The sequence below is a fragment of the Cornus florida genome, unplaced genomic scaffold (genome assembly GCF_030987335.1).
Source record: "Cornus florida cultivar Cherokee Brave unplaced genomic scaffold, ASM3098733v1 CherokeeBrave_3.0.0_Hap2_Chr02, whole genome shotgun sequence".
Taxonomy (NCBI): Eukaryota; Viridiplantae; Streptophyta; class Magnoliopsida; order Cornales; family Cornaceae; genus Cornus; species Cornus florida.
Genome location: NW_026775572.1, coordinates 25,824,447 through 25,848,471, shown reverse-complemented (window position 1 = coordinate 25,848,471; position 24,025 = coordinate 25,824,447). Strand labels below are relative to the sequence as shown.

General features: G+C 36.4%; 1 protein-coding gene across 1 annotated transcript; it reads right to left on the bottom strand.

Moving 5' to 3' along the window:
* Nucleotides 1-5,653: 5,653 nt before the first annotated feature.
* Nucleotides 5,654-23,936, bottom strand: LOC132294373 (phospholipase D delta-like). The gene is made up of 13 exons (XM_059792200.1): nucleotides 23,897-23,936; nucleotides 23,670-23,803; nucleotides 21,418-23,265; nucleotides 18,346-20,137; nucleotides 18,025-18,141; nucleotides 17,612-17,806; nucleotides 15,751-16,023; nucleotides 15,578-15,646; nucleotides 15,264-15,411; nucleotides 10,617-10,765; nucleotides 9,726-9,899; nucleotides 8,620-8,817; nucleotides 5,654-6,780 (listed from the first exon to the last, which is right to left on the bottom strand). Exons 4-13 carry the CDS (start codon nucleotides 19,303-19,305, stop codon nucleotides 6,487-6,489), a joined length of 2,577 nt encoding a protein of 858 aa, XP_059648183.1. The 5' UTR covers nucleotides 19,306-20,137; nucleotides 21,418-23,265; nucleotides 23,670-23,803; nucleotides 23,897-23,936; the 3' UTR covers nucleotides 5,654-6,486.
* Nucleotides 23,937-24,025: the final 89 nt, after the last annotated feature.

Genomic DNA, 24,025 nt, shown 5'->3' with positions numbered 1-24,025 from the left:
AACATGTAGTACCATCCATCAAATGAAAGCATTTTTCATCAATTTGAAACACAATTACAACTAAGCAATACCATGCATAGCCATCACAAGAATCAATTAACAAAGAATTCATGTGTAAAATTTGTTTATCAATCAACCGCACATAAGACAATATGAGATTAATACAGATAATCAATTGGAAGAATTTAATTCATAATATTCAAGACTATACACTAATTACATAAATTAATCCCCAAAAAGTATGAAAAGAGAGAGAGAATAGGTTACATGCTTAGGGTTTATCCAACCCTAAGTAGAAGAATCAGCCACTCATGGTTGATGGAGTCGAAGATAGGACAATCCCCATCATCTGTTTCATCTTCTCTGAACTTTTTCTTCCAAACCCTAACCTGTTCTTGCTTTTTCTCTTTTTTCGCGTGTTTTTCCAGAGAGAAAATACGATACTACGATACAGAAAAAAATAATAAAATAAAACTTCTTTCTTTTTTTTCTCTAATAATCTTTACCTAAATAAAAACTAAAACTAACCCTAATCTAATGGCTCACTGAGCCTTAAGTAACAATCTCATTAAAGCCCAATAGTTCCCAAAATGAGCCCAAAAATTAAATAAAAGCTGTAATGTTGCTAAGTCCTGGGGGATCGATCCCCCACCCTGGGGATCGATCCCCCCAGAGTTGACAAATTCCTTTAAGCCTTATTCAGCTCCATTTTTGCCCCGGGCTATTTGGTTTGCTTCTCCATCTTTGGGAACATCATCAAAGGCCCGAAATTGACCGCTTTGTGCCATTGTCTGAAAATCTTTGCTTAACTCCAAAAAGACTTAATTGGACCGTTCTTAGCTCATTTTAACTTTATTGCCCTGAAATACACATAAACATAAATTAGAACTAAAACATAAAATTAAGATAGATGCAAAGATTGAAATACCTTAGCTTAGGTGCTGAAATGTGCAACATTTAAGCACTTATCAGTGGGTTGGACGTGATTTTTAGCCTTCTAACCTGTTAGAAAGGCTTCCTAAACGTTTAGATGACCTAGGGTTAGCTACTTTTGATCTTTTTGCCCCTTCTTCTTCCGTTAGCCATAACTTCTTCATCCGGATTTCAAATCAAGTGAATTTTTTTAAAAAATTAATTAATTTTTCATTGTCTTTCCAACGGTGTGCTCGGTAACACTCACCTTTATATTAGAAATGACCATTTTACCCCTAGGTCCCTTTTTGTCCATTTTTGAAGCGTCACTTCCGCACTTGTTTTCTTTTGGTTTTGTGACCTCATTGAGGATCATATTAGTGTCTTAGAGACGTGTTGTACCTCTAGGGACTATTGTTTTATCTTTTACTTCCGCATTTCAGATCTGTTATCAGATTAACTTTTGGTTCATCACTGACGCACCGGGTTGAAAAACTTGGGCCGTCACAGAACAAAACTTAGAAGAACCAAGTCAGCAATCCGGTGAACAGCAGTGGATATAGCAAGGTGGATGTTCCATCGTTTCCATCTAATCTGGTGGTTTGGGAGGGGGTCGAAGGATTGAGATTGGGATTTCCCACTCCTGGAGAATGCATCTGTTGATTGGTGTGTTTAGAGGAGGTTCAGCCATGATCTTAAATTTGACTGGTTCAATGGTTCGATGGAGAAGAGAGTTAGCAGAGGTCTTCTTCTTCTTGAAGATTCGCCGGTTCCTTTCTACCCAGATATTATAGACCAATGAAGATAGTGCAAGGCGAGAAAGTGATCCTCTGAAGTCTGATGCATTGTTTCTTAAGTGTTGAGTCGCCCAAGCTACCAATACATTCCAGTTAGATGGCAAAATGTAAAAACCACACCTAACTTGAATGAAAGACCAAATAGGGCTATGGAACACACATTGAAAGAATAGGTGGTTATGGGATTCAGGTGAAGATAAGCGGGGTGGGCAGAGGTTAGGGGAATTAAGGAAATAAGTGCATCTTCGGTCAAGTGTGGACAGTCTAGATTGAATTGCTAGCCAAAGTATGAAAGAGTGTTTAGCGATCATTAGTTTAGACCAAATTAGCTTAGAACATGGAACAGAGGGGATATGTTGTGACATGGATTTTAGTGTATGGGCTATTGAAAATTTTCCTGAGGGAGATGGGTTCCAAAGAATTTTGTCAGTAATGTTGGGGTTTGGAGATGAAAGTGAGCTTAGAGAGAGGAGTTCGGGGATGAGATCAGTGATTGCTGTGGGGAAAGACCATGATTACCCTACTATAAATGATTGAACCTTTGTCTTGGTATCAAAAGAAGATTGATCCAACTGTTGACTGGAGATCCTGAGATGGAGTGGACCAATGGAAGACCAATTGTCATACCAGAAATTGGTAAGCATTCCATCACCAATTTCGAATCTGACAAGAGGTCTAATAGCTGCTCTAAGTTGAAGTAATTTCCTCCAAGTCCATGAACATTGGCCAGGGATGTGGACCTCCAAAATGCTTCTTCCTTTCAAAAGATATATATTAACCCAAGTGACCCAAAGCATTCCTTCCTTCTGGTTGATGATGTTCCATAGATGCTTCATGATTGCAACCCTGTTCTAAGGCCTGAGAGAGGGAATCCCCAGACCACCAGCTTTAATTGGTAAGCAAACAGATGGCCATAGGATTTTTGCTCCATGTTTTTTGAGTTCAGGACCTATCCAAAGAAATGATCTAAAAATGCAAGTCATTTTATTAATAACAGAAACTGGAAGTATGAATTTGGAACTCCAATAAACTTGTGTGCTGTGGAGAATGGATTTGAGGAGTTGACGTCTTCCAGCAAAGGATAAAAACTTGTTTGTTCAGTGCCTAATCCTGGCTGTGATTTTGTCTGTGAGGGCCCTGCAATCTGTTGCTTTAAACATAGTTGAGATAAGGGGAACTCCAAGATATCTGATAGGAAGTGATCCTTTTTCAAACCCAACCAAGTTGAGAAATGCAACTTCAACATCAGGCTTCACTCCAGCAAGAAATATGTTACTCTTGTGTTGATTGATTTGGAGTCCAGACAGACTAGTGACGATTTCTGTGGCATTGAGCAAGATTTGGACAGAGGGGAGGCTACCATGGCAAAACAACATGACATCATCAACAAAAACCAAGTGAGTAAGACTCAACTCTCTGCATCTCTAATGATATTTAAATGTGTTGGTAGCTGTAGTCATGTTTAGAATTGATGAGAACACCTGCATTACAATTACAAAAAGGAAGGGAGAAAGAGGGTCCCCTTGCCTAAGTCCTTTAGCAACCTTGAAGAAACCATTGAACTCCCCATTGAGAGAGATGGTAAATGAAGGGGAAATAATACAGGCCTGAATCCAATTAACAAATGTAAAGGGGAAGCCAAGCAATCTAAGGGTGTCCAGAATAAAACTCCATGAAATAGAGTCAAAAGCTTTCCTCAAATCAAGCTTTAGAGCACATCTAGGAGAGCAGAAACTCCTATGATACCCTTTGAAAAGCTCTTGGGCCAGTAAAATACTGTCATCTATACTTCTGCCCTGAACAAATGCTGATTGTGATTGACTAACAATAGATGGTAGAACTGGTTTCATCTTGTTGGCTAGTAGCTTTGAATTACATTTATACAATATAGAGCAGCATGAGATTGGTCTGAAATCTTGCATTGAGGAAGGATTTGGAATTTTGGGGACCAAGGAAATATATGAATTGTTGATTTCCTGAAGTAGCTTACCTGAAGTGAAGAATTGTTGAATTGCCTTAGTGACATCAGAACCAATGATTGGCCAAGCTTGCTTAAAGAATACAGCATTGTATCCATCAGGGCCAGGAGATTTTTCATTGTTCATAGAGAACATACATTTATGGATTTCTTCAATGAATGGTATTGCAAGGAGTGAGGGAATGTAATCAGGGTGGATAGTTTGGTTGATGTAGGGAGAGAGGCTTTGTGGGCCAGGATAGTTGTGAGATGAAGAACTTAAAGAGCCTTTGAAGTAACTTATTACTTCTTGCTTGATTAGCACTTCAGTGTCAAGTAGAGAGCCATTAGAATCCAAGATGCTGGTGATCTTATTCTTGTTGAATCTGGAATTCATGGATTTAAAGAAATATGAAGTATTAGAATCACCTACCTTGAGCCATTGAATCCTGGATTTTTGCTTGAATGTTAACTCCTCAGCTTCCTTAAGCTTCTTGTAGTTGTATAGGAGTTCCTTTTCCTTCAATCTCAACTGGTTGTCTGTGGGTAGAGAATCAAGGGTTGATTAGCATGCATGGAGATCATTTTTTGCAATCTTCACTTTCTCAGAGATTTCTGAGTAGGATGTGGCCAATTGTTGCTTGAGAGGGTGTTTAAGCATTTTGAGTTTAGAGACAACTTGAAACATTTTATGCCCTGAGACTAGAGTGTCCCGTACAGCCTTCACAATTGCTAAAAAATTCTCATGCTTGCTCCAGCAATTAAAGAACCTGAAAGGGGTTTTCCTCTGAGGATTGGGTGTGCCCAAGGTAATAATGACTGGGCTGTGATCAGAAATGCCATAGGAGTGGAAATGACAACTTGAAAGTGGAAAGATTCTGTGCCATGCTTCATTGATTAGTACTCTATCTAATTTCCTTGAGATATTGGCTACCCCCAAGCTTTTATTAGTCCATGAGAAGAGAAGGCCAGTAAATTTGAGATCTTCAAGGTTAGCCTTGTGTAAGCATTCTCGAAACTCAATCATAAGTTGAGAAACCCTATCAGAGCCCCCAAAATTCTCATGTGGAAACTTAATGATATTGAAGTCCCCAGCCAAGATCCAAGGAGATGTAGACAAAGTGGGTGAAAGGCTAAAGATATCATTCCAAAGTGATTTCCTCTCTTCAGCAGCATTGGCTCCATAGATGAATGAGATATAAAATTTAGTTCTTGAGCTCAAAATGGTGGCTGAACAATGAATCATTTGCCTTGTTTGGTGGATGACATGTAAGTCAATTGTGTTCTGGCTCCAAAGGATCCATATTCTTCCAAGTGGTGAATGATTGTAGTTATGGGCTAGGTTCCATGAACTGGCTAGAAACTTGTGAACCGATTCCAAGTTATGCAAGCTAATTTTTGTTTCAATAATGGACATTACCTAAACCTTGTTGTCCTTCATGAGAGCTTTGACTTCTCTCTGCTTGTCAAGGCCATTAAGTCCTCTAATGTTCCAAATGGCTAGTACCATTTAGCACTGTTAAAGAATTTGCCACTTGGGAGCATTATTCCCTTCTTGCTGTTCCCTGAGCCCCTATGCTTTTTCTTCATTTTCCTACTGGTGGTTGTCTCTTCTTGAGGGGGTTTTTCTTTATCTGCAACAGGTGAGTTGGATTCAGAGTCAGGGCCATCTTCAAAATCAGACTGTGAGAGGTCTTCTATGCTGTCCTCAACTGCAGGAGCTGTATAGGCTGTCTTAAAGGTTAACAATGGCCCGAGTGGAGCAAGGTCAATAATGAGTTTCTCCTTGTCAGTGAAATAATATATAACTGTGTTTTTGGATGATGATGGTAGTGAACGATGCAATATTTGACATCAATAAGTTAACACGATCCGAATACGACATGGAAGAAATGGCTTTAGGTTTGATTTAACCATGTTCAAATTATAATCATGTCAAAACAATTCACTATGTTGAGAAAGAGTATAACGAGTTTCAGTGCTTTCAAAACTGCTCCCCACAATAAGTTTATGAACAGATAAGTATACTTTTAGTGACAGATCTCACTTTTTATTCTTCTTTTTTACATTACTAGATGGATCTCATCAAATATAAATAACATGCCTTACAATCTAATTTCGTTGTCTTCTATTATTTGGAACTCCACATAATTTGTATCAAGTCTTTCCACTAAAAATTCATTCAAAAAACTGGTTGGACACCGAACACAAGAACCCATTATACCCTTGATTGTCTACGTTTTCTTCATCCAACTTGTAACCTCAAAAAGCCGGCCTATCGCTTTTGTTGATAGTATACACAAATGATATGCGTTGCTCTCCATTCTCAGAATCCCTGTGCATACACATTCAGATGCACCGGTTTGTGCATTCATCTTTTTGTTCATGGAACATTTAATCGGATGTCAAAGACGAGATAAATGCTTGGCAATTCATCTCAATGAAACTTCAGATACCACAGAACTCAATAGTTACACTGCCATTGTATCAATATACAAAGTTCCATCCATTTGCTGACTTCAAAGTTTAACATCATACCCTTCCTTTACAGGAAATGTCATTAAGAAACACAGAGCATATACATAATTGAGTTACACTCGACCCCATTGCTCTCAGTTCTCAATGATGATCAGTCAGGCGAATTGACGGATGTGGAACCTTTTCAGGAACCTTGTTTAGCATTGCATCCTTCCTCAACCCTCCTCCTTAGCTGCCTTTCTTTTCGAACCATGTATCGTGCCCTTTTTTCCTTCAAAAGTACTTGGGCATTTGAACTTGCAGCAATTTGTGTTTTGACTTCATCTAGCACTGATGAGATTACTACGTTGTGAGAGCATCAGGAAGACTGGTAGGTGCTCCGAGAATCTTACCACCAACATCAGGAAAGTATTCATGACCCCGCAATGCACAGACCTTTCCGCTTCTACATACCTGAACTGGATATTGCATAAGATGACCTCTCATCTCCTTGTCCTCCTCCGCCACATATGCCTCCCAATTATGTTTTGCAATCTTATTTACAAGCTTAACACATTTAAGAGTCTCCGGCTCGCGGAAGATATCCTCCAGATGGCCAAGGTGTTCAGCCCAGAGAGACATCCGATACCCATAAACCTGCATCCAAGTTCCAACAACATTGTTGAAATGGATAAATATGCAATGACGTGAGCATATATTTAGATCTTAGATACTTTGATCGGTCATTGATATTCATGCTCTGTTATTGATGTGCACTTCTATATGAGTCAATTAGACAATTACCCTTTGCTGGTAATATGTCCAATATACTAATATAGACACATCATGATTTACCTTTACATATAGAACTTTACGTTTCTGATTAATATGAAATATTATTTTAGTCCTAAATGACGTTTCTAGGTGGAACAGTATGGGTTACCAATATGGTATCCACCAAACAAATATTTAGTTAACTTAGGTTATTGAATCATACGTTGGCAAATTCCTAGTCAAAACTAGGGTCAAATTTTGTTCTAAATGTCGAGTCATTTGTCTTACAACCAAAAGAAGATGATGGAGATAACGAAGAACACACCAAAGATCTCCCGAGCTCAATTATATATCTAGATTAAGGTAAGATGAGACTTGATTGACCATCTATGACCTTGGTTTGAACTTTGAAAAGGCTCAAAATAATGTTTTAAACATGTTTTTCAAAATTAAGGTTTTTTATCACGGAATTTTAATTCACCCCTAGGTCTAAATTGAACCATACGTACTCTGACGTTTGAGAGCATTGGGTTATGATCTGGACTTCTCAGAAAAAATAAATAAATAAATAAAATAATAGAAACTTTACTGCTACAGATATAACATGGAATGTCAGAGAAGCCACATATCCAGCCACCAGAGCTCAGTTCAGGACATGAATTCTAATATCTTGTGTTGCAAGCCCTATGTACCAAAAACCATGTTATGTTCAAATCCCTCCAACGGAAACCCAATATTAACCCCTCCTATACCCATCCAACCCCACCCAAAGAAATATCATCGCAGTGCGAAAAGAAAATATAAAGGCACTGACAACATTCCATCCTGGAGAAACTGAACATAGTTTCAAATTAGCCAACTGAATGAACATTCCATCATTGAATTCCAAGATTAAGTTTTCAGGGAAAAAAAGTAAATAAACTAATCATTTTATGTGTAAAGGTTTTTTATTTTATTTTTTAAGTGGGATGTGTAAAGAAATTAAACAAATGTCATGCCACGTACAAACTGCCAATTGGTCAAGGGATGGCCAACTAAGAGGGTAAGAGAACCAATACATATTACCCTCTTCTCTTCTTCCATTAATTCACTTCTTTTTCTTCCCTTTTTTGGTTCTCCATCCTCAAAGTATCTCCATCTAAGTTCCTATGATGGTAAAGCAGATCTTACTGAACATCACATGTTATATTGCACATTTATATGTCAATTTAACATGTTCTATATCATTAAGCTGCAAGCCTGAAAAAACAGAAAAACAAAAAGGAAACAAACTACTAATTCCAATTCACACACGTAACTTCTTTACACCTTCACAAATGTTTCACCTCTGTGAAATATGATATATAGTTCAGAAAAACCTGAATGATATATGGTACGCCTAATATGAATTACACGAATGCAATCATCGTTGTCCAAACCTTGTAAATTCTAGGCTTGTAGCACAATCTTCTTGATGTTTTTCAACTAAATCTTGAACATTATGTCAAAAAAAATTGAATAACGTCAAATCTTTCTTTTTTATTTGAATTTCTATAAATTAATATTTGATTAGATAGTTAACCTTCAATCACAGTTTAATCAATTTATAATTTATGCCTTCAACAACAGAGAACTCCTAACAAATTTCCAACATAGATCTTCATTACGAAGGATCAAACCATTGTACTATACATTTTCCACATTGGGCATTCTCAAGTGACAAGATGAGTTTAAGCTTCAAACCTGACCACGTGGGTGACTCTTCTTTCCTGCCCAAGTGTACTTTGGTTGATAGGCACCCATGTTAAGTTCTGTGTCCCTTGAACCATCCAAAGATCTCTGATTTATATTTGCAGATCCCATCATCACATACTCGTCATCAACTATCATCCCTTTGGCATGTACATAGATCATAAATCTGCGGTACTTTTGAGCTGAAGCCTGCACCATGAAAGTGGAAGAGTCAAACAAAGGGGATCAAAATGTTCATTTTGTGAGCAAATAGATTGGAAGTTTATAATGAACTAAAATATTACATGAATCTGTGAAGAAGTATGATGAAACAAACCCAACATGGACCTGTTAATGTCTACAAATAGAACATTTTTACCCCTCCCCTTCTTCAGAAAAGAGAGAGAGAGCGAGAGAGAGAGAGAGAGAACAATCAAAGTGAGAGTAATGCATTATGTTTATTCAACTTCTGACAGAGCCACAACTAACATTGTGGTTGTGTGACTTGTGTCCATACCTCTTTTTCATTTTATTTCTTCTTGTAACCAGTTTTGAAGTTTTCGTGCTGATATTGCCATTGTATCACAATCCTTTCAGCATCCATCATATCAGGTTACCTCATTGTAATTTAAAGCAGTTTAGTTATTCATGCATGATTATTCTCTTACACTCTCTCAAGAATTCAGATAACATAATGCTCGTCATAATGGGTAGTGCACAATGGTAACGGCTGCTGAAGCCCATGCAATGCAATTACGATAACAGCCACCTGAAGTCCATCCCTCTTTTCCATTTCTCTTTCATTTGGGTCCTCTTAGTATCATACAATTTTATGGTGGGATTGAGGGAAGCCCATGCAATACAACTATGCAAGGGAAGCCCTTGAAGGAACAAAAAGGATAAAAAGGAAAAAACAAATCCAACAATATCATTTTATCTATATACGATTCTACGCATTCTATTTTGGCTATCATTCAGATCTATAGGGAATAACTTCTAAATAGAATTAGAGCAATTACTATCTGAAAAAGAAAGCAACCACTCAGTGTCCGAGGCGAGTATATAATTTGATAGCCACCTTACTAGTAGTTTCCCAGAACAAGAAAAAAATACTATACCAGTGCACGATTTTCAGGAGGCTGATTAGTTTGTTGTGTACTGCTTGGAGATGAAGCTTCACGCTTACCAAGGCAATAGAAGTTCAAATAATCCCGTGGGTGATACACTTCAGAAAGACCTGCCTTTTCAAGAGCCTGTGCAATAATTTTGTACATCATAGCCATTGTTTGTCCCTGTGGTCATTTCGATTCCAGATTAACCTTAAAAACCACGCAAGGGAAACCCCTTAAAAGAATAAATAAATAAAAGCCATGCTCAAAAGATTATTAGCACAGTATCAGAAATGGTGGGCCATATTGGCTGGTCAGGCCAGAGAAATTATGAACCGGCCACTGAGCAGATTCGATTCTCTATTTGTATCATTTAAGTCGATGACCCAGAACAAACTGGGGGTGAATCAGCGAAATCAGTCAGATGACTAAATGAATTGAACCAGTTAGCCAATCTGCTTTGACTGTCAGAAATATGACAGGCAGGCCTTTGGAGACGCAGGCCGCCTTGGTCTAATGAGTGAATTACACAAATGCCTTGCCACTATTCCGGCTGTAATATATTCTAACTTCTTATAAAAGCTCAACAAGTTTATTTTGTTTGAGAATAATATATATAACATATATTTGAAAGGATTTATGGTTATAATCAGTGGTTCAGTTGACAACCCAATGATTGAACCAGTGACTAAGTGACCCACCCCTTCACAGGGATGATGCCCTGTTCGTCTTTAATAAATATTATATTTTTTTTATAAGTCTATAATAAATATGATATTTACAACCTAACTCAGCTAAATGCAGGAATTTTGAAGCTAGAAAGTGGTGAGCATATTAAATACAGAATAAGGTGCGGATGTAAAATAAAATGGCTACAGAGAAATGAGAAATCAGTATAACCTGCCAAAAAAGTATTTCCTGCACGGAAGAACTACTGGGGACACCCTCAGGCCACATTGGAATGACAATATACACAGAGAACCGTTCATTTGATCTGATTTTGCTGGCAATTTTCAAGGCAAGTTCCATAGGAATTAGATTATGTGCACCTGATAGCAATAAAGCTGAAATCTCAAAGTCACTCCCAAGCGCATATGCTAGCATTTTTTGACAAATATATATGATTCTTAAACTTGATCCAAGCGAAAAAGGTTTTAAGAGGCATTAGAATATAGTGTCTTCACAATTCAGTAAGAAGGTCTAGCATGAGCCAAGTTACAGGGGAGAATACAGAAATGATCAAAGGATAGTAAAAGGAAGAAAAAGCAAAACAAAAGGATGAGGAAACTGCCAAATATTGACAGTTAAATTTCATATTGTTACAGGGAAGCTAGCATAGTCTCAGGACACATACATGAGTTGTGCAAAGTAGAAATAAATATTTGAGCACATACAATTTTTCTTTTTAAAGAAATCAACTCATCAAAACCATTTCCTCATTGACAACATTAATCCTGTTTTGGCCATTCCATTGTAGTTACAATCATAACCTCGGCCAAACTACATGCTATCATATCTTTTCATACCATCTCAATCCTCGTTATCTTTTGTTTTTTCATTCCCATAAAATTACACTAAATGAGGACCACATTACTCTTCCTTATTAATGCAATGATTGGTCATGATTTGATCAAGAGAGATGGGTTTAATGTTCATCCTTGATATAAGCTAATAGTAGTTGGAATTCCACTTGTTGTTTCACTAGTCATTCTTATTATAATTATAATTCCATAATACATGCTAACCCACTGTATATTATCTTTACCAATCAGAGTTTTCATCAAATGTATAAAACCATATGAAGATATATCCTCGCATTTCAGTGCCTTTCCATTGGTCTCCTTAGTAAGTAAATGACTTCCATTATTAGCCCCCTGGTATAAATCCAAATTAATGTAGACTATATTATGTAAATCAATTTTCAATAAAACCCTATTTTAGCCCCGGACTAGCCCAACTTCGTTCACCATGTTCTAAACACGGACTGAGCCCAGAACCTAATGAACTAGAGCAACCCAAACCCAGTCCAGTACTTACCAGTGAACTTGTGGAGTTACTCTGGACTTTGGAGTGTTCTTTCGTTTAGACAAATTACCTTTGGTCTTGGAAAAGATATGCTACTCCCTTGAGAATTGTGATAATATTTAATTCATGTTTAGATGTCTTTGTAATATTAAATCCATGTTTAATATTTTAATACAAGATCATCTAATATTTTCTCCTTATCCATTGTTTCCCTGTTCATTGACCTTCACTACGTAACTCTCTCTCTCTTTATTTGCCTATAACCACTACCATGCTTAATTTGGCTATTGTCACCTACATTTAATTCCACAGATTTTGCAGTCACCTGTGTAGCATTTCTGTACTTATAATTTCATTACTAAATTCAGTTTTAATTCATATATCAGCACATTCCAGTAATATCCATTGTTAGCCCTTCACAATTTCTTTGAGACCACCATTTTGGTATTTTTCTCTGTTCCATGATCATCTAGATATCTTGAAACGAGAAACACCAACTTTAGAAAAGGTCAAGTCCATAAGCCTTCTAAAAGACACTCAATTGTCTAAACCCCATCGAGTGTTCGAATGTAGGTATCCACCTGAGTTCCTAGATGACTAGAATAAGATTGAAACATTTTCTGGCCATGCAAAAAATTGGAAAGAAAATGAGAACAGGAACAATGTTTCGCTTCTCATTGTTCATGTGCATTCCTGCACATTCCATCAAATTCTTTTACACTAGCCTATTTCAAACATGACTTAAATGCGGAAATAAAATCTTTAAAACCATTATTGATGGAGGACTAGGAAGCAGAGACACTCCTCTAGGGAATGTCTTGGTTGTGTCCAGCACGTGCCTGACACGAACACGTGTGGAACCAGGTTGAACGCATGACATGGATACAGTTAGGACATGTTTGGGACACCATGAGGGAGTTTGTAATTGTTTTTTTAAACAATTTTAAGAGATGCTATGAGTTAATAGAAAAATAATATCAAATTTTATAAAACAAAAAACAACACTAATGCAACTTTAAGCTCCAAATTAGTAACTATATAGATGATAATTTGGATAAAATGAGCAAAAATAATTCTTTTTTATATACTATTATATTATTATTTTACTGACGTATTCCTGCCATGTCCATGTCCATGTCCTATTTCTTTTTAGATTTTTCGTATCATCGTATTTGTATCGTAATGTATCCGTGTCCCGTGTCTGTGAGAAAGTTCAATAAATGTAGTGTTAAAATTAGGTGAAAGTAGAATGAACCATCAACTTCACCCACAACCATATAACGTTGCCTTGGTGGAAGAATCTTACTTGACTGTCTCCTAGAGATGTTTAGTTCTTATTCAAATGGGTGATTACTATGATAAGATTTGTTGTGATGTCTGTCCTTGAATGTAGTTCACGTGCTACTTGGTTGCCCTTGAATCTATGATTTTCAAATGGGACTCATCATAGCAAAGAGAATACCTATAGCTTAAAGTATAACAGTAGAGCTCTCATGTTAAGACCTGCAAAGACATTTAAAAAAGGACTCTAATGCACCACATAGGTCTTCTTCTCAGCCTTGTGCTAAAGAACACATTTTAACCAAAGAAGAAACAAAATTGGCTAAGGAAGCTTCTCATGTCCCATCTGATAAGGTGTTAAATGCTCCACCACCCTACATTATCCCATACACTGTAGGAAACGTGTTGTACTTATGAGTTACCCACTTCTGTTGTGTCAGATAGAGATGTCAAGCAAAAACAATTTTTGAAAGACACTTCTAGGAACGAATTTGAAATTTTCCTCCTCATTGCATCCTCGGATTGATAGGCAAATTGAGGTTATTAAGCAAGGTCTAGAAAATTTGGTTAAGTTTCTTGTAGGAAAGTGGTTGGAACCTTGGGACTTGTTTTTACCTATTATGGAGTTTGTTTATAATAATTTAGTCAAATGGAATAATGGTAATTGCTCTTTTGAGATTATATATGATTTTCTTTCTTGCCAGTCCATTGATCATATTCCTTCGCCTCCATACTTTTATGGATTTAAATGTATTCTCAACTTGTTCATGAACTTTATGCTGATACACGACTAAAATATGGTGCAAGTAACAAAAATTACAAACTTGTTGCCCATTTTCATAGTTGGAATCATGAATTCATTGTAGGAGATTATGTAATAAATCATGTACACCCACAATTTTCTTTTAATTTTCCAGACATTAAATGCCCATTGCCCAAGTTACTGGACCTTTCCAGTTTCCACATCATCTACAAATCAAGACCTAATCATATTTATTTGAATTGCCATCAGATAATAGTATCAGTCTAGTTTTTCACATGGAGTGTTTGTCAGCTAACTAAGACACCTTTGAGCCGCTTACTTTGTTAGCTTGTTTTCCCACAATGGAGTTAAATCTTGTTCTGCAACATCACATGTTATTCCATCATTTCAGCCATAATACATGGAATAGATTGGGGAGATATTTGAGCATCAGAGTGGTGTTTCTCATTTCAACCTTTCGACACAATAATCAGTTTTATTCTCCAAAGGAAAGGTTCTTCTCAGTCAAGGAGAATTGATAGAGTCTTAGAGATCATATAATGACTCGCATGCGCGAGCAGCATCGTATTCCCCTTTAATTTTGGATAAGAGACAAAGATATGTGAAATTAGGGTTCATCTGAATTTAGGGTCATTTTAGTACTTATTATTTTAAGGTTCCTATATAAAGGCTATTATGTAACTAAACTACTCAGCTTTGATTATTGGAATACTATCGTGATTTCATAATTCTCTTTTCTTGTTTTTCTCTCTCTATTGTTCTTGCTCCTTTCAAGCCCTTCAGTCTCTGCAGTCTACCTTTTCAATCTATTTACTCAACTCCTTCATTGGCCTTCTCATTCCCTTTCTTCTAGCCCCGTTCATCTTTTGTCTTCTCAAACCCTTCTTTCTTTGTTTTCAACATCAATTGCTATCAGATTGTCCTCGTCCTTCATCAGTGGGTATCACGTATTTTCGTCCTACATCAAGTGGTATCAGAGCATACTCCGAGCATTCACTAGAGTGCTTCTAGTTTGTCCATTTGACCCTTTGATGGAATTTTGGGGGCAGACACCAATTTGGTTTTCCAAATTCCATTTTTCCTTTTCCTTTTTCATTTTTTTCTATTTATTTGCATCAGTAACGAAACTATTTCTTTGGACTTCAGTTAAATTATCTAGGTTTTATGTTTCCCTACACAAGAAGCTGGAACCGAATTACCTGCTGATTCCTAAATTCACAACTAGTAACAATTAAACCAATGAATATGAGATGATCCTAGTAAAAGATAGTGATACCAAACCATATATTACCTACTTTCATACCTCTATGAGATTTTTGGATCATAAACATTCAATCTCATATATCCATAGATGACAACAATATTTGTGTTAAAGAATGATATAGTCATCCAGCAATCAAGTTAAGTCTAAAGGTCATAGCCCAGTACCAACAAAAATTCACCAGAACATGAAATTCAAAACACAATGCTTTACCCACCTGCATTTTTGTATGATGGCCAGTAATATGAAGATCCCAGAAAATACTGGTTTTCTATGTATACAAAGTGCTGAGCTGATCTAATTGCTTTTACATATGCAGTATGTATGCTTCTTTCTATTTGCAAGTTCTTTCCACAGACAAGATTCTGCAATAGAAGGGTGATTAAAGACGCCATATTACGTGTATAAATTTTCATTCAGCGCACTTCCCATAATATACACCAACAGGCACAAGAGTCATTGACAAAAACCTGGTTGAAACTACTCGATTAGATAATGAACTCCATAAGCATTGCATAAGCTTAGTCTAACCTGTTGCTCAGCTTCCATAACATCCTTTGGGAATCCCTTCACAGATCCAGAATCAATTGACCGGAACACCTGGAAAGAACAATTAACCACTAATCACAATTTATGTTTAATCAATCTAGCAAAAGGTAAGGTGGTAGGTAAATGATACTGTAGAGAAGTACACATTCCCCTACCTGCACATGCCAACTCTCAGAATCTTCTTCATCAGTAACTCGCACAACTCGGTCACCGTCAGGACCAGAAGAAGGAGTGAGTATCCATGATATCCGATCTAGCTTTATCAAGGCGTCATCATGCCAATGTGCAACCTTCTTCAACTTGAATTGGCGCCATTTTGTGGCTTTTCTCCATCTTTGTTCAAAATTTGTCAATATATCATAAGCAGCAGGACCCTCAATTTTACAGTGTATATCATGCCATGGTTCCCTTGGGCCACGGGCATGAGACTGTACATGTTACCGGGAATACCAACTGTCAAAGCAGTAGATTTTGCAATACAACTTTTTAAAGCTGTGTTCTGCAATTTTTTGTAATCTATGATGGTATATAAAAGTAAATGCAACACAGCAGATACACAATGAAATATCCAGTACATGATGGCAGCCTAAAGAAATATTACAAAGACATTCACCATGTGATCACCTTATGACATCCAACACTAGGGGAAGGAACAAGGATACAAACAGATGCCGTTTGATAATACGGATATTGCATGGCCTCATTACATTGTCCATGACAACCACCTTAGAAATTCATCGTCTACATGGAGCCGTTAGTAAAACTGGAAGCCATGTCACACATCCAGTAAACTATTTTAAACTTCAGACATCCCAAAAGATAATAAAATTATTCCACACTATAAAAAATGAACTTGCAGAGCCTCCCCTTTCCCGTAATGGCCCCTTCCAGAAGATAAATTTTCACTTCAAATGCTATGGAAAATGCAGTATGGCTATTCGTGAAGACTGTTATCGTCTTTTAGGTTAAAAATGCAATAGATGAAATGATAGCAGCAGCAATTCATAATGATACATGGGAGTAAACAACCTTGCCTTCCAATGAACAAGCTGACAACTACTCATTTGTACTGTTAAGAGGAAAAAGAGGCTGGCTGCAATTCAGGGCCATATCAGGTGGTCTGATTTTGATTACTTTACTACATAATAGCATGCTCACAAGTGCTAGGTTATTGCCGACGTATTAAGGATATTCCTTGATGAAAATGATATAAAACTGTTATGGTCATTTGAATACATAAGAACTACATTCATGTCCATAATCACGTCTCTGACGCTTCTTATATTGAAATACAATATCCAAAATGGATACAAAATTGATCCCAGTATGAATAAAATTCTTCTATTTAAAATTAAATCTTACCGAACTCATCCATATAGTTCCTAGCAAATCAAATTGGGTTTCGCTAAATCAAAATTTCTGACATGCCAATATATTATCTCTGGAATAGATTATTTAGGTAGAAGTTTTCAAACACATCTATCCTTTCTACTTACAAACACATATTGTTTTCTCAGCCAGTGTTCATACAAATTAAAACTCATCTACGAAAAGAAGATTTTAATATATACGTGTGTGTGTTAACAACCATCTCCTCTAAAAGCTTAAACTGTTAGAGAGGGTGTAACTTTAATATTTATATCCTTCAATACAAAACCCCAGGGTGAAGGTGAGGTTTGAACACAAGACATTGCCTGCTCTGATACCATGTTAACAACCATCTACTTTAAAAGCTTAAGCTCTTAGAGTAGATGGTTGTAAACAATATGTGTATAAATGTCATATACATGCATGACAAGATGTCACAGAAGCTCATATATTAAAATTTGCACATCTAAAAAAGAAAACTTGTTCTTTTTGACAAATAATTTAATAGCATGATAGCCAAATAATTTTCCAGAAATCGAATAAACCCATTAAATAAATGTGATTCAAACATAATAGAAGCGATCAATGCCAAAAAGGCTCAATTTCAAATAATCATGCAGCCAAAACATAAATTCAACAACCACTTACAGTAAATGTAGGATTATGAAAATCATTTGCAAAGACGGTGTCCAGATCATTAAAGAGCCTGTGCTCCGGAGTATCGTATCGGCCATCACATAAATCCAGACCACCAATAAAAGCAATAATTTTTCTATTATTTCCACTAGCTTGAGTGTCAAGAAGCACACACTTCTGATGATGTGTAAAAAGAGTTCCCACGACCTGGACTAGAAAGGTTCATCCAAATCAGTGAACGGAATCTTATTTAAATTCATCAAATTAGACAATCTGTTGTTTGGTATCTAATTAGTATGTAATAAAAGCATAGCTGAATGAATACAATTCCTTCACAAATATGAAAGTTTCAAAGGGATACATCAAAGTAGCTTTTCCATAACCACATATTTATATTGTACAAATATAGAAAAAGTATTCTGCACCTGTTGTTTGACAATACTAAGCTTATTGCTGGCATAACGAGGACAGAGCACACAATGGACGCTTGAGTGTCTGAAAAATTTTCTGGTTTCTTCATCATGAGTCTGCATGACACCTTCCTGCATTCAAGCCTATTATTTAATATGATGCATAAATGTATCTATCATGAACTTCACAAGGAACTCCACATTCCATCCATCCAAATATCCATATACACCACTAAGAAAAAGGGTTCAGTACTCAAAAAAGAAAATGCAATCACATAATTAATTAACAGACAATGTAAATAGAAACAATTTTTTTCAGAAAGCAACAGCCATTACCGTTCTCAGAAAAAAATTATCATGTGAAGTTTTATCATCCCAAATTAGCAGAATCACACGAACTCCTTCCTGCGATTTGTATTTCAACAAATCTCCAAGGGAAAGCTCTCCTCCAGAAGGCAACGGCCTTGTTGGCTCCCGCACGAGCTTTACAGGGTGGTATATGGACCACCCAACAATATAAATCAGGTGGTGAGCTTCCAATATGGCATGACAAATGTCTTCCCAGCATTTATTTTGCTGAAAAACTTTTCCACCATCTAGTAAAATTTCAGGGAGCATCGCGTCAGGAACATGGGCATCCTGATAAAGAGTTACACTCCCTCCTTGACGGAGGGGAAAATATGTATTAGGCACTCCTGCATAGTCCGGCCCAATGCCAACACCATCCTTGTAGAAAGGGTTCTCTCCAACTGGCCTGAATTGAACACAAAGATGCAATTCAGGATATGGTTTCAAAGGATTCCCATGAGGTCCCACTATAGGGAACCAACCAATTACTGCAATTCCTGAAAGAATTTTCTCGGCAGATATCCCCACAATTCCAATAAGTTGAGCTCCGAAAACATCATTATCCTTGACCTGAAACTCGAGTTCCAAGACATGGTGAGCAACCGGTACACAAAAATGCTCATCCCACAAAGGGTTCTCAGAGTTAGCAATTACTCTAGTTTGAGCAATAGTAGCCCCTGCTAGGCAAACAGACACGTAGGGATCACTTGTATTGATTGAGTGTCTTCCTGAATACTTGTCTGGTTTCTTACTCTTTTTCGTGAAAGGAATTCTGAATGCCCCAAACATAGTAGCAAACGTTCTTATTCTTTCTGAAGCTAAATCCATATTCGGAAGAGATTTTGCTTCTATAATCCATAAATCTAATTCTCCATGTAAAAGTACAGATCCCTTAGAAAACCCAGGCCCATCATCCAGAGGTTTTTGGGAATAAGAATCCCTAGCCATTTGAGACTTTGGAGCCTAAACACACACCAAATGCTGAATGAACCTTATTTTTGCTGTAAATAGGTCCATCACATCATCAATCATAAAAATAACATCAGGCATGAATAGCTACACTAATAAAATACAGAATCCATCCAATGTCTTCCCCATCCCCAGATGATACGTACAAATTTATGTACAAACCAGAAACTATGCACTTCTAGACAAATACTATCAGGATTTTTTTCCCTGAATATAATTTCAGGAATCGTTTCCTGCATTCATATCAAATCATGCCAAATTCATATTCAAAGCACACTGCCCGAGAAGCAACAATGATAGGGAGAAACAACTTTGTCTTCCTTAATAAACAAAAGATTCACACAGCCATCCAGAATGTTCACTGTCTATTTGCAAAGTCTATGATCGATGCCTATTTACAAAGTTCATATGTTTCACTGCTAAAATGAAGCGCTTCATAAATTTTACGTAGATAGATACCCTTCATCATCATCATGACTGAACATCCCTTGCAAGCTGAAACATGAGTCCCAAAATGCATTTGTACAAAACCATTCCTTAGGGGCCCCAATATGATGGAACTTATCTAAAATTTGGCCAGCCACTGAAATATCGAGAAAAAAATAAAAAAGAACAGAGGTACAGAAAAATGAGATCAAAAACCACCTACTAACAGAACCGTGTATATACATATATATGGGTCATTCCTTGCTGCAATGGTAAAAACTAAAACTCACAAGCGTGAGGACGCGGGTTTGAGTCTAAGAGCAGCCAATTTTTGCAAAAGAATTGCAAATGCTAGGTCTGTCTCTGATCTTCTCCTCCTGGCACCCTGCATATGTAAGGCATACATTGGGTAATGCACTTGATGTTTATACATATGTAAGCACTCACATGTCGACATTGTAGACAGATCAATAATGACACAGACATAGCCATGCATATAAGTGAATTCATGTTTGCAATGGTGAGTAAAATGTTTACACTGGCCAAAGGAAGCAGACAAGAAAAAGTAATACTAATTTTATATAAAAAAGATACCAAGGGTGATGATTGTATAGATGCAAAGCATTGCCATAATTCCTTTACAATGGGCGAGGGGGGGAAAAACTCTTTTAGTACTTAAAACGAATAAGTCTCAAAATCTCAAGAAAAAAAAAAAAAATGCTCCTACCATGAAAATAATTAATAAACGTACTGAACAAAGAATTATAGGAAGATTGTTGACCATCCCAATGTAGAATGAAGTTTGAATCAAAACATAAGCATGTAATCCACTGTAAGTGTAATAAATAATTGGAACAACTATGTGCCTGTTCTATAAAATATATGGAATATGAGTTGATTGTCATTTCCATCAAATGATAAATAATCATAAAGCTAACCATTGTCCTACCTTACGTGCCTCATGAATAGTTTCCTCATTGTGAAAAATAATTCCAAATGTCAAGTTTGTCTCCACTCAATTCCTCCAAACAGTCCATGTTGGCAGGACCAACATTGGGTCATTCGCATTTATTAAAAGTTCCATCGTTAAGGCAATCTAGCGATTTTATAGTTTTTCTTCCTTCTTATCCATTTATTTTGAGTCATTTTCTCATTGTTAAGATGTATTGGAGGAAGGAGGGGACTGTGATCCAGGTTTTACATTATCCCATATTCAATTTCTCAATGAAATCCAATCCTTATGGGATGTCCCTTGGTAACTGACTCAATAATGCATTTTATGCAACTTTGTATGATTGTGTGGTTGGTTCCTTTTATTTCTCAATACTTTCTTAGATCCTATTTGAACAAGATCCTTAAGACTTTTCTGGTTAAGAAAAATGTGAAACCAGCAAGCATGATTATTCAATTTTCTACACCAGTCTTGAAACCCAAATAACAAAATTATTCAATATAGCCACTAGAATGTCAAGAAAAATTATATATGTATATATATAGATATATCCAAAAAAAAAAATCAAATTCATACATGATATCAGCCATTACACAAAATCTACAGATTGAAGAAGAAAAAGATACAACATAATAAAGAATGCGAAATCCACTTTTACATTTCAACATCAGTGACGTTAATTTAGAGAGAGAGAGAAGGGGCTAATGCGATACCTGAAGAAGAGAGGTGACAATCGGAGGATCAGAAACAGAGCGACAGGGAAATGGCGGAGAGGAGATGAGCATAATGTGTTGCTTCTTCTCGAAGAGAGAGTGCCACAGCCACATCCACAAGCTAATTTGGCGGGAAATCTCGGACAACGTATGGAAGCCATTGTTTCTTTTCTTTTAAGGACTTGAGAGGAGAGAGGAGGCTGCTTTTGTGCTTTTAAAGTTGAAACCAAAATAAATATTTTTATTTTCCGAAAGAAAACAAAAACAAAATAACTAACTTTTTCGGAGAATATATGACAGCCGTCAGATCTGGAAAGTTCAATGGGTACTAAGTACTAACAATAATGTTAGTACTCTCAATCACAAGTTAAATAATTCTGTTTTTTTTTTCTTTCTTTCTTTTTTTTCACTAGATATAATTCTCGCCTAAAAAAAATTATGTCCGATATAAGAAAAAATAAAATAGTGATTGTTTTCAGATCTACGACTTCATGAAATTTTCTCTCCTTTTAGGTTCTGTTTGTTTGGGTGTAAAATATTTTTTTATTTCTTGTTGTAAAATATTTACTAAGAAAAAAAAATATTAAAATCTAACAAATATAACTTAACGATCAATTTTTAATAAATTATTTTACATGTCCCGCCTGATAAACTCAACATTAACCTCAACTTAGACTTTTGCCGAACATCGAATATGTAAAAATAAAAAATAAAATAAAACAAAATAAAAAATATTTTTTAAAAAAAATATTTTACGTCAAAACAACGGAACAAACGCAATCTTAATGTAATCTCTTCCATGTTCAACATGAAAAATAGGAAGTTCAAGTATCCCCATGCATTCTGAAAGCTTTCTGTAAAGAGGAAAAGAAAAACAAAAAAGTTATAAATTGAAATTTTGGAGTAGTAGTTGTGTTTGAATGGAAATCCATATTAGATTGACACTACATAGATTATTTTAGTATATAGTCGTCAAATTTTTAATGTTTTAGATGTGACTTAAAAATCTAGTGAGGAAAAAAGAAAAGGTAATGAAAGAATACAAATTAAAGCTTAATTTGGTGTTGCGGAAATGAAAATTTTTAAACTTTAATCACAAAATAAGACTCTAAAATCCATCTATGGGACTGTTGAGATCCAAAACCAAGCCATGACCCGAAACTAATAATATAGCCAAATCCAATCTTTTCAAATTCATCACTAGGATAATCCCATTGAGGTCCTTTTCCCCCATTTTGAACTACAACAGATTGGGTTCCTGCAAACGAAAGACGCGCATGACATCATCTAGCGCTGGCTTTGCAGACTAAAAAAAAAAAACAAAGAACCCTAACAAAAGAAGCAATCAACAATATCAATAACGGACTTCAGGAGAAAATTTTAAAAATAAAATAAAAAATTTAAACAGTAAACCATTGTCATAGTAGATACTTCAGACACCAAATCACTCTTCGTGCACCACGAACTCAAAAGCTGGGTTCATCAACTGAACAGACCAGATAAAACATAGGTCAAAGCATGTTTTCTTGCAACTCTTAGGTGAAGGTTAAATTAGTGAACATCACAATCCACATCGTTGCACATGATTCAGCAGCATCACAGTTGTAAGTTCATTTTGAGTTGCGAGTCACTACAAGTAACACAAAAAGACAACCGGATACTATTTACCATGAAAAGCCTTAAGAAAGGTTTTTATTTATGTCCTCTTTTCTTTTCTTTTTCTTTTTTTTGTCCCTTGATTGATGAGCTGGTATGGAGATGTGAAGCGGTTGCATCACCTTCAATGGCTTTCTAGTATATAACCTCCCATCATCTCACTATGCAGCTCAAATCTTCTTAATATCTTCCCTGCAAAATCAAAACAAACATGGTCAACAAACTTTGCCCGAGGTCATGAAGTAAAAGGGGCATCATGAAAGATAATTAGTAGAACTATTAATTTTCACAGAAGTTTGCAATGTGACACCATCAACAAAAAGCTATGATTTAGTACTAGCCCTCGACCTACACAAGGTGACAAGCATGACAATCTGGAGACAGACCCAATTTTGATTTTATAATGCAAAAAGTAGCTGCTTTTAGACTCGAACAAGTACTTCTCACGTTTGTCAACCCAAGGTCCCAAGCTTTTATCATTGCACCAAGCATCCCCTAGAGACTAATTCAAGCCTTCTACAATTGCACCAAGCATCCACTAGAGACTAATTCAAGGGAAAGCATACTTCCAAATTCGTTCTCAGGTGATATGATACCTTTGCTAAAGAAAGCTTTTCAACTGGTGCAGTTGAAAAAAGCAGAAAAACTTCTATATCTTCTTCAAAGTAGGCCTTCCATTGATTGTCCATACAGAAAAACTACTGGTCTTCATGGATATCACTTCCAGGGCCTGTTCATTTCATTTCTATGATAATTCTAGCTTTAAAATTCTTTGCCTGCTTAAGTCATTTTAATAATCCAAAAAATACACCAATAGACATACACCCAAAAAAAGTACTAAATAGAGGAAGCTCCAAACTGTCCGTGTCTCCTTGAGAAGCTACCACGTAAACAAGGTCATGCCTCTCACCCGAGTCCTTCAAGGCAAGAATAGGGAGAGAAGGGTTAACAT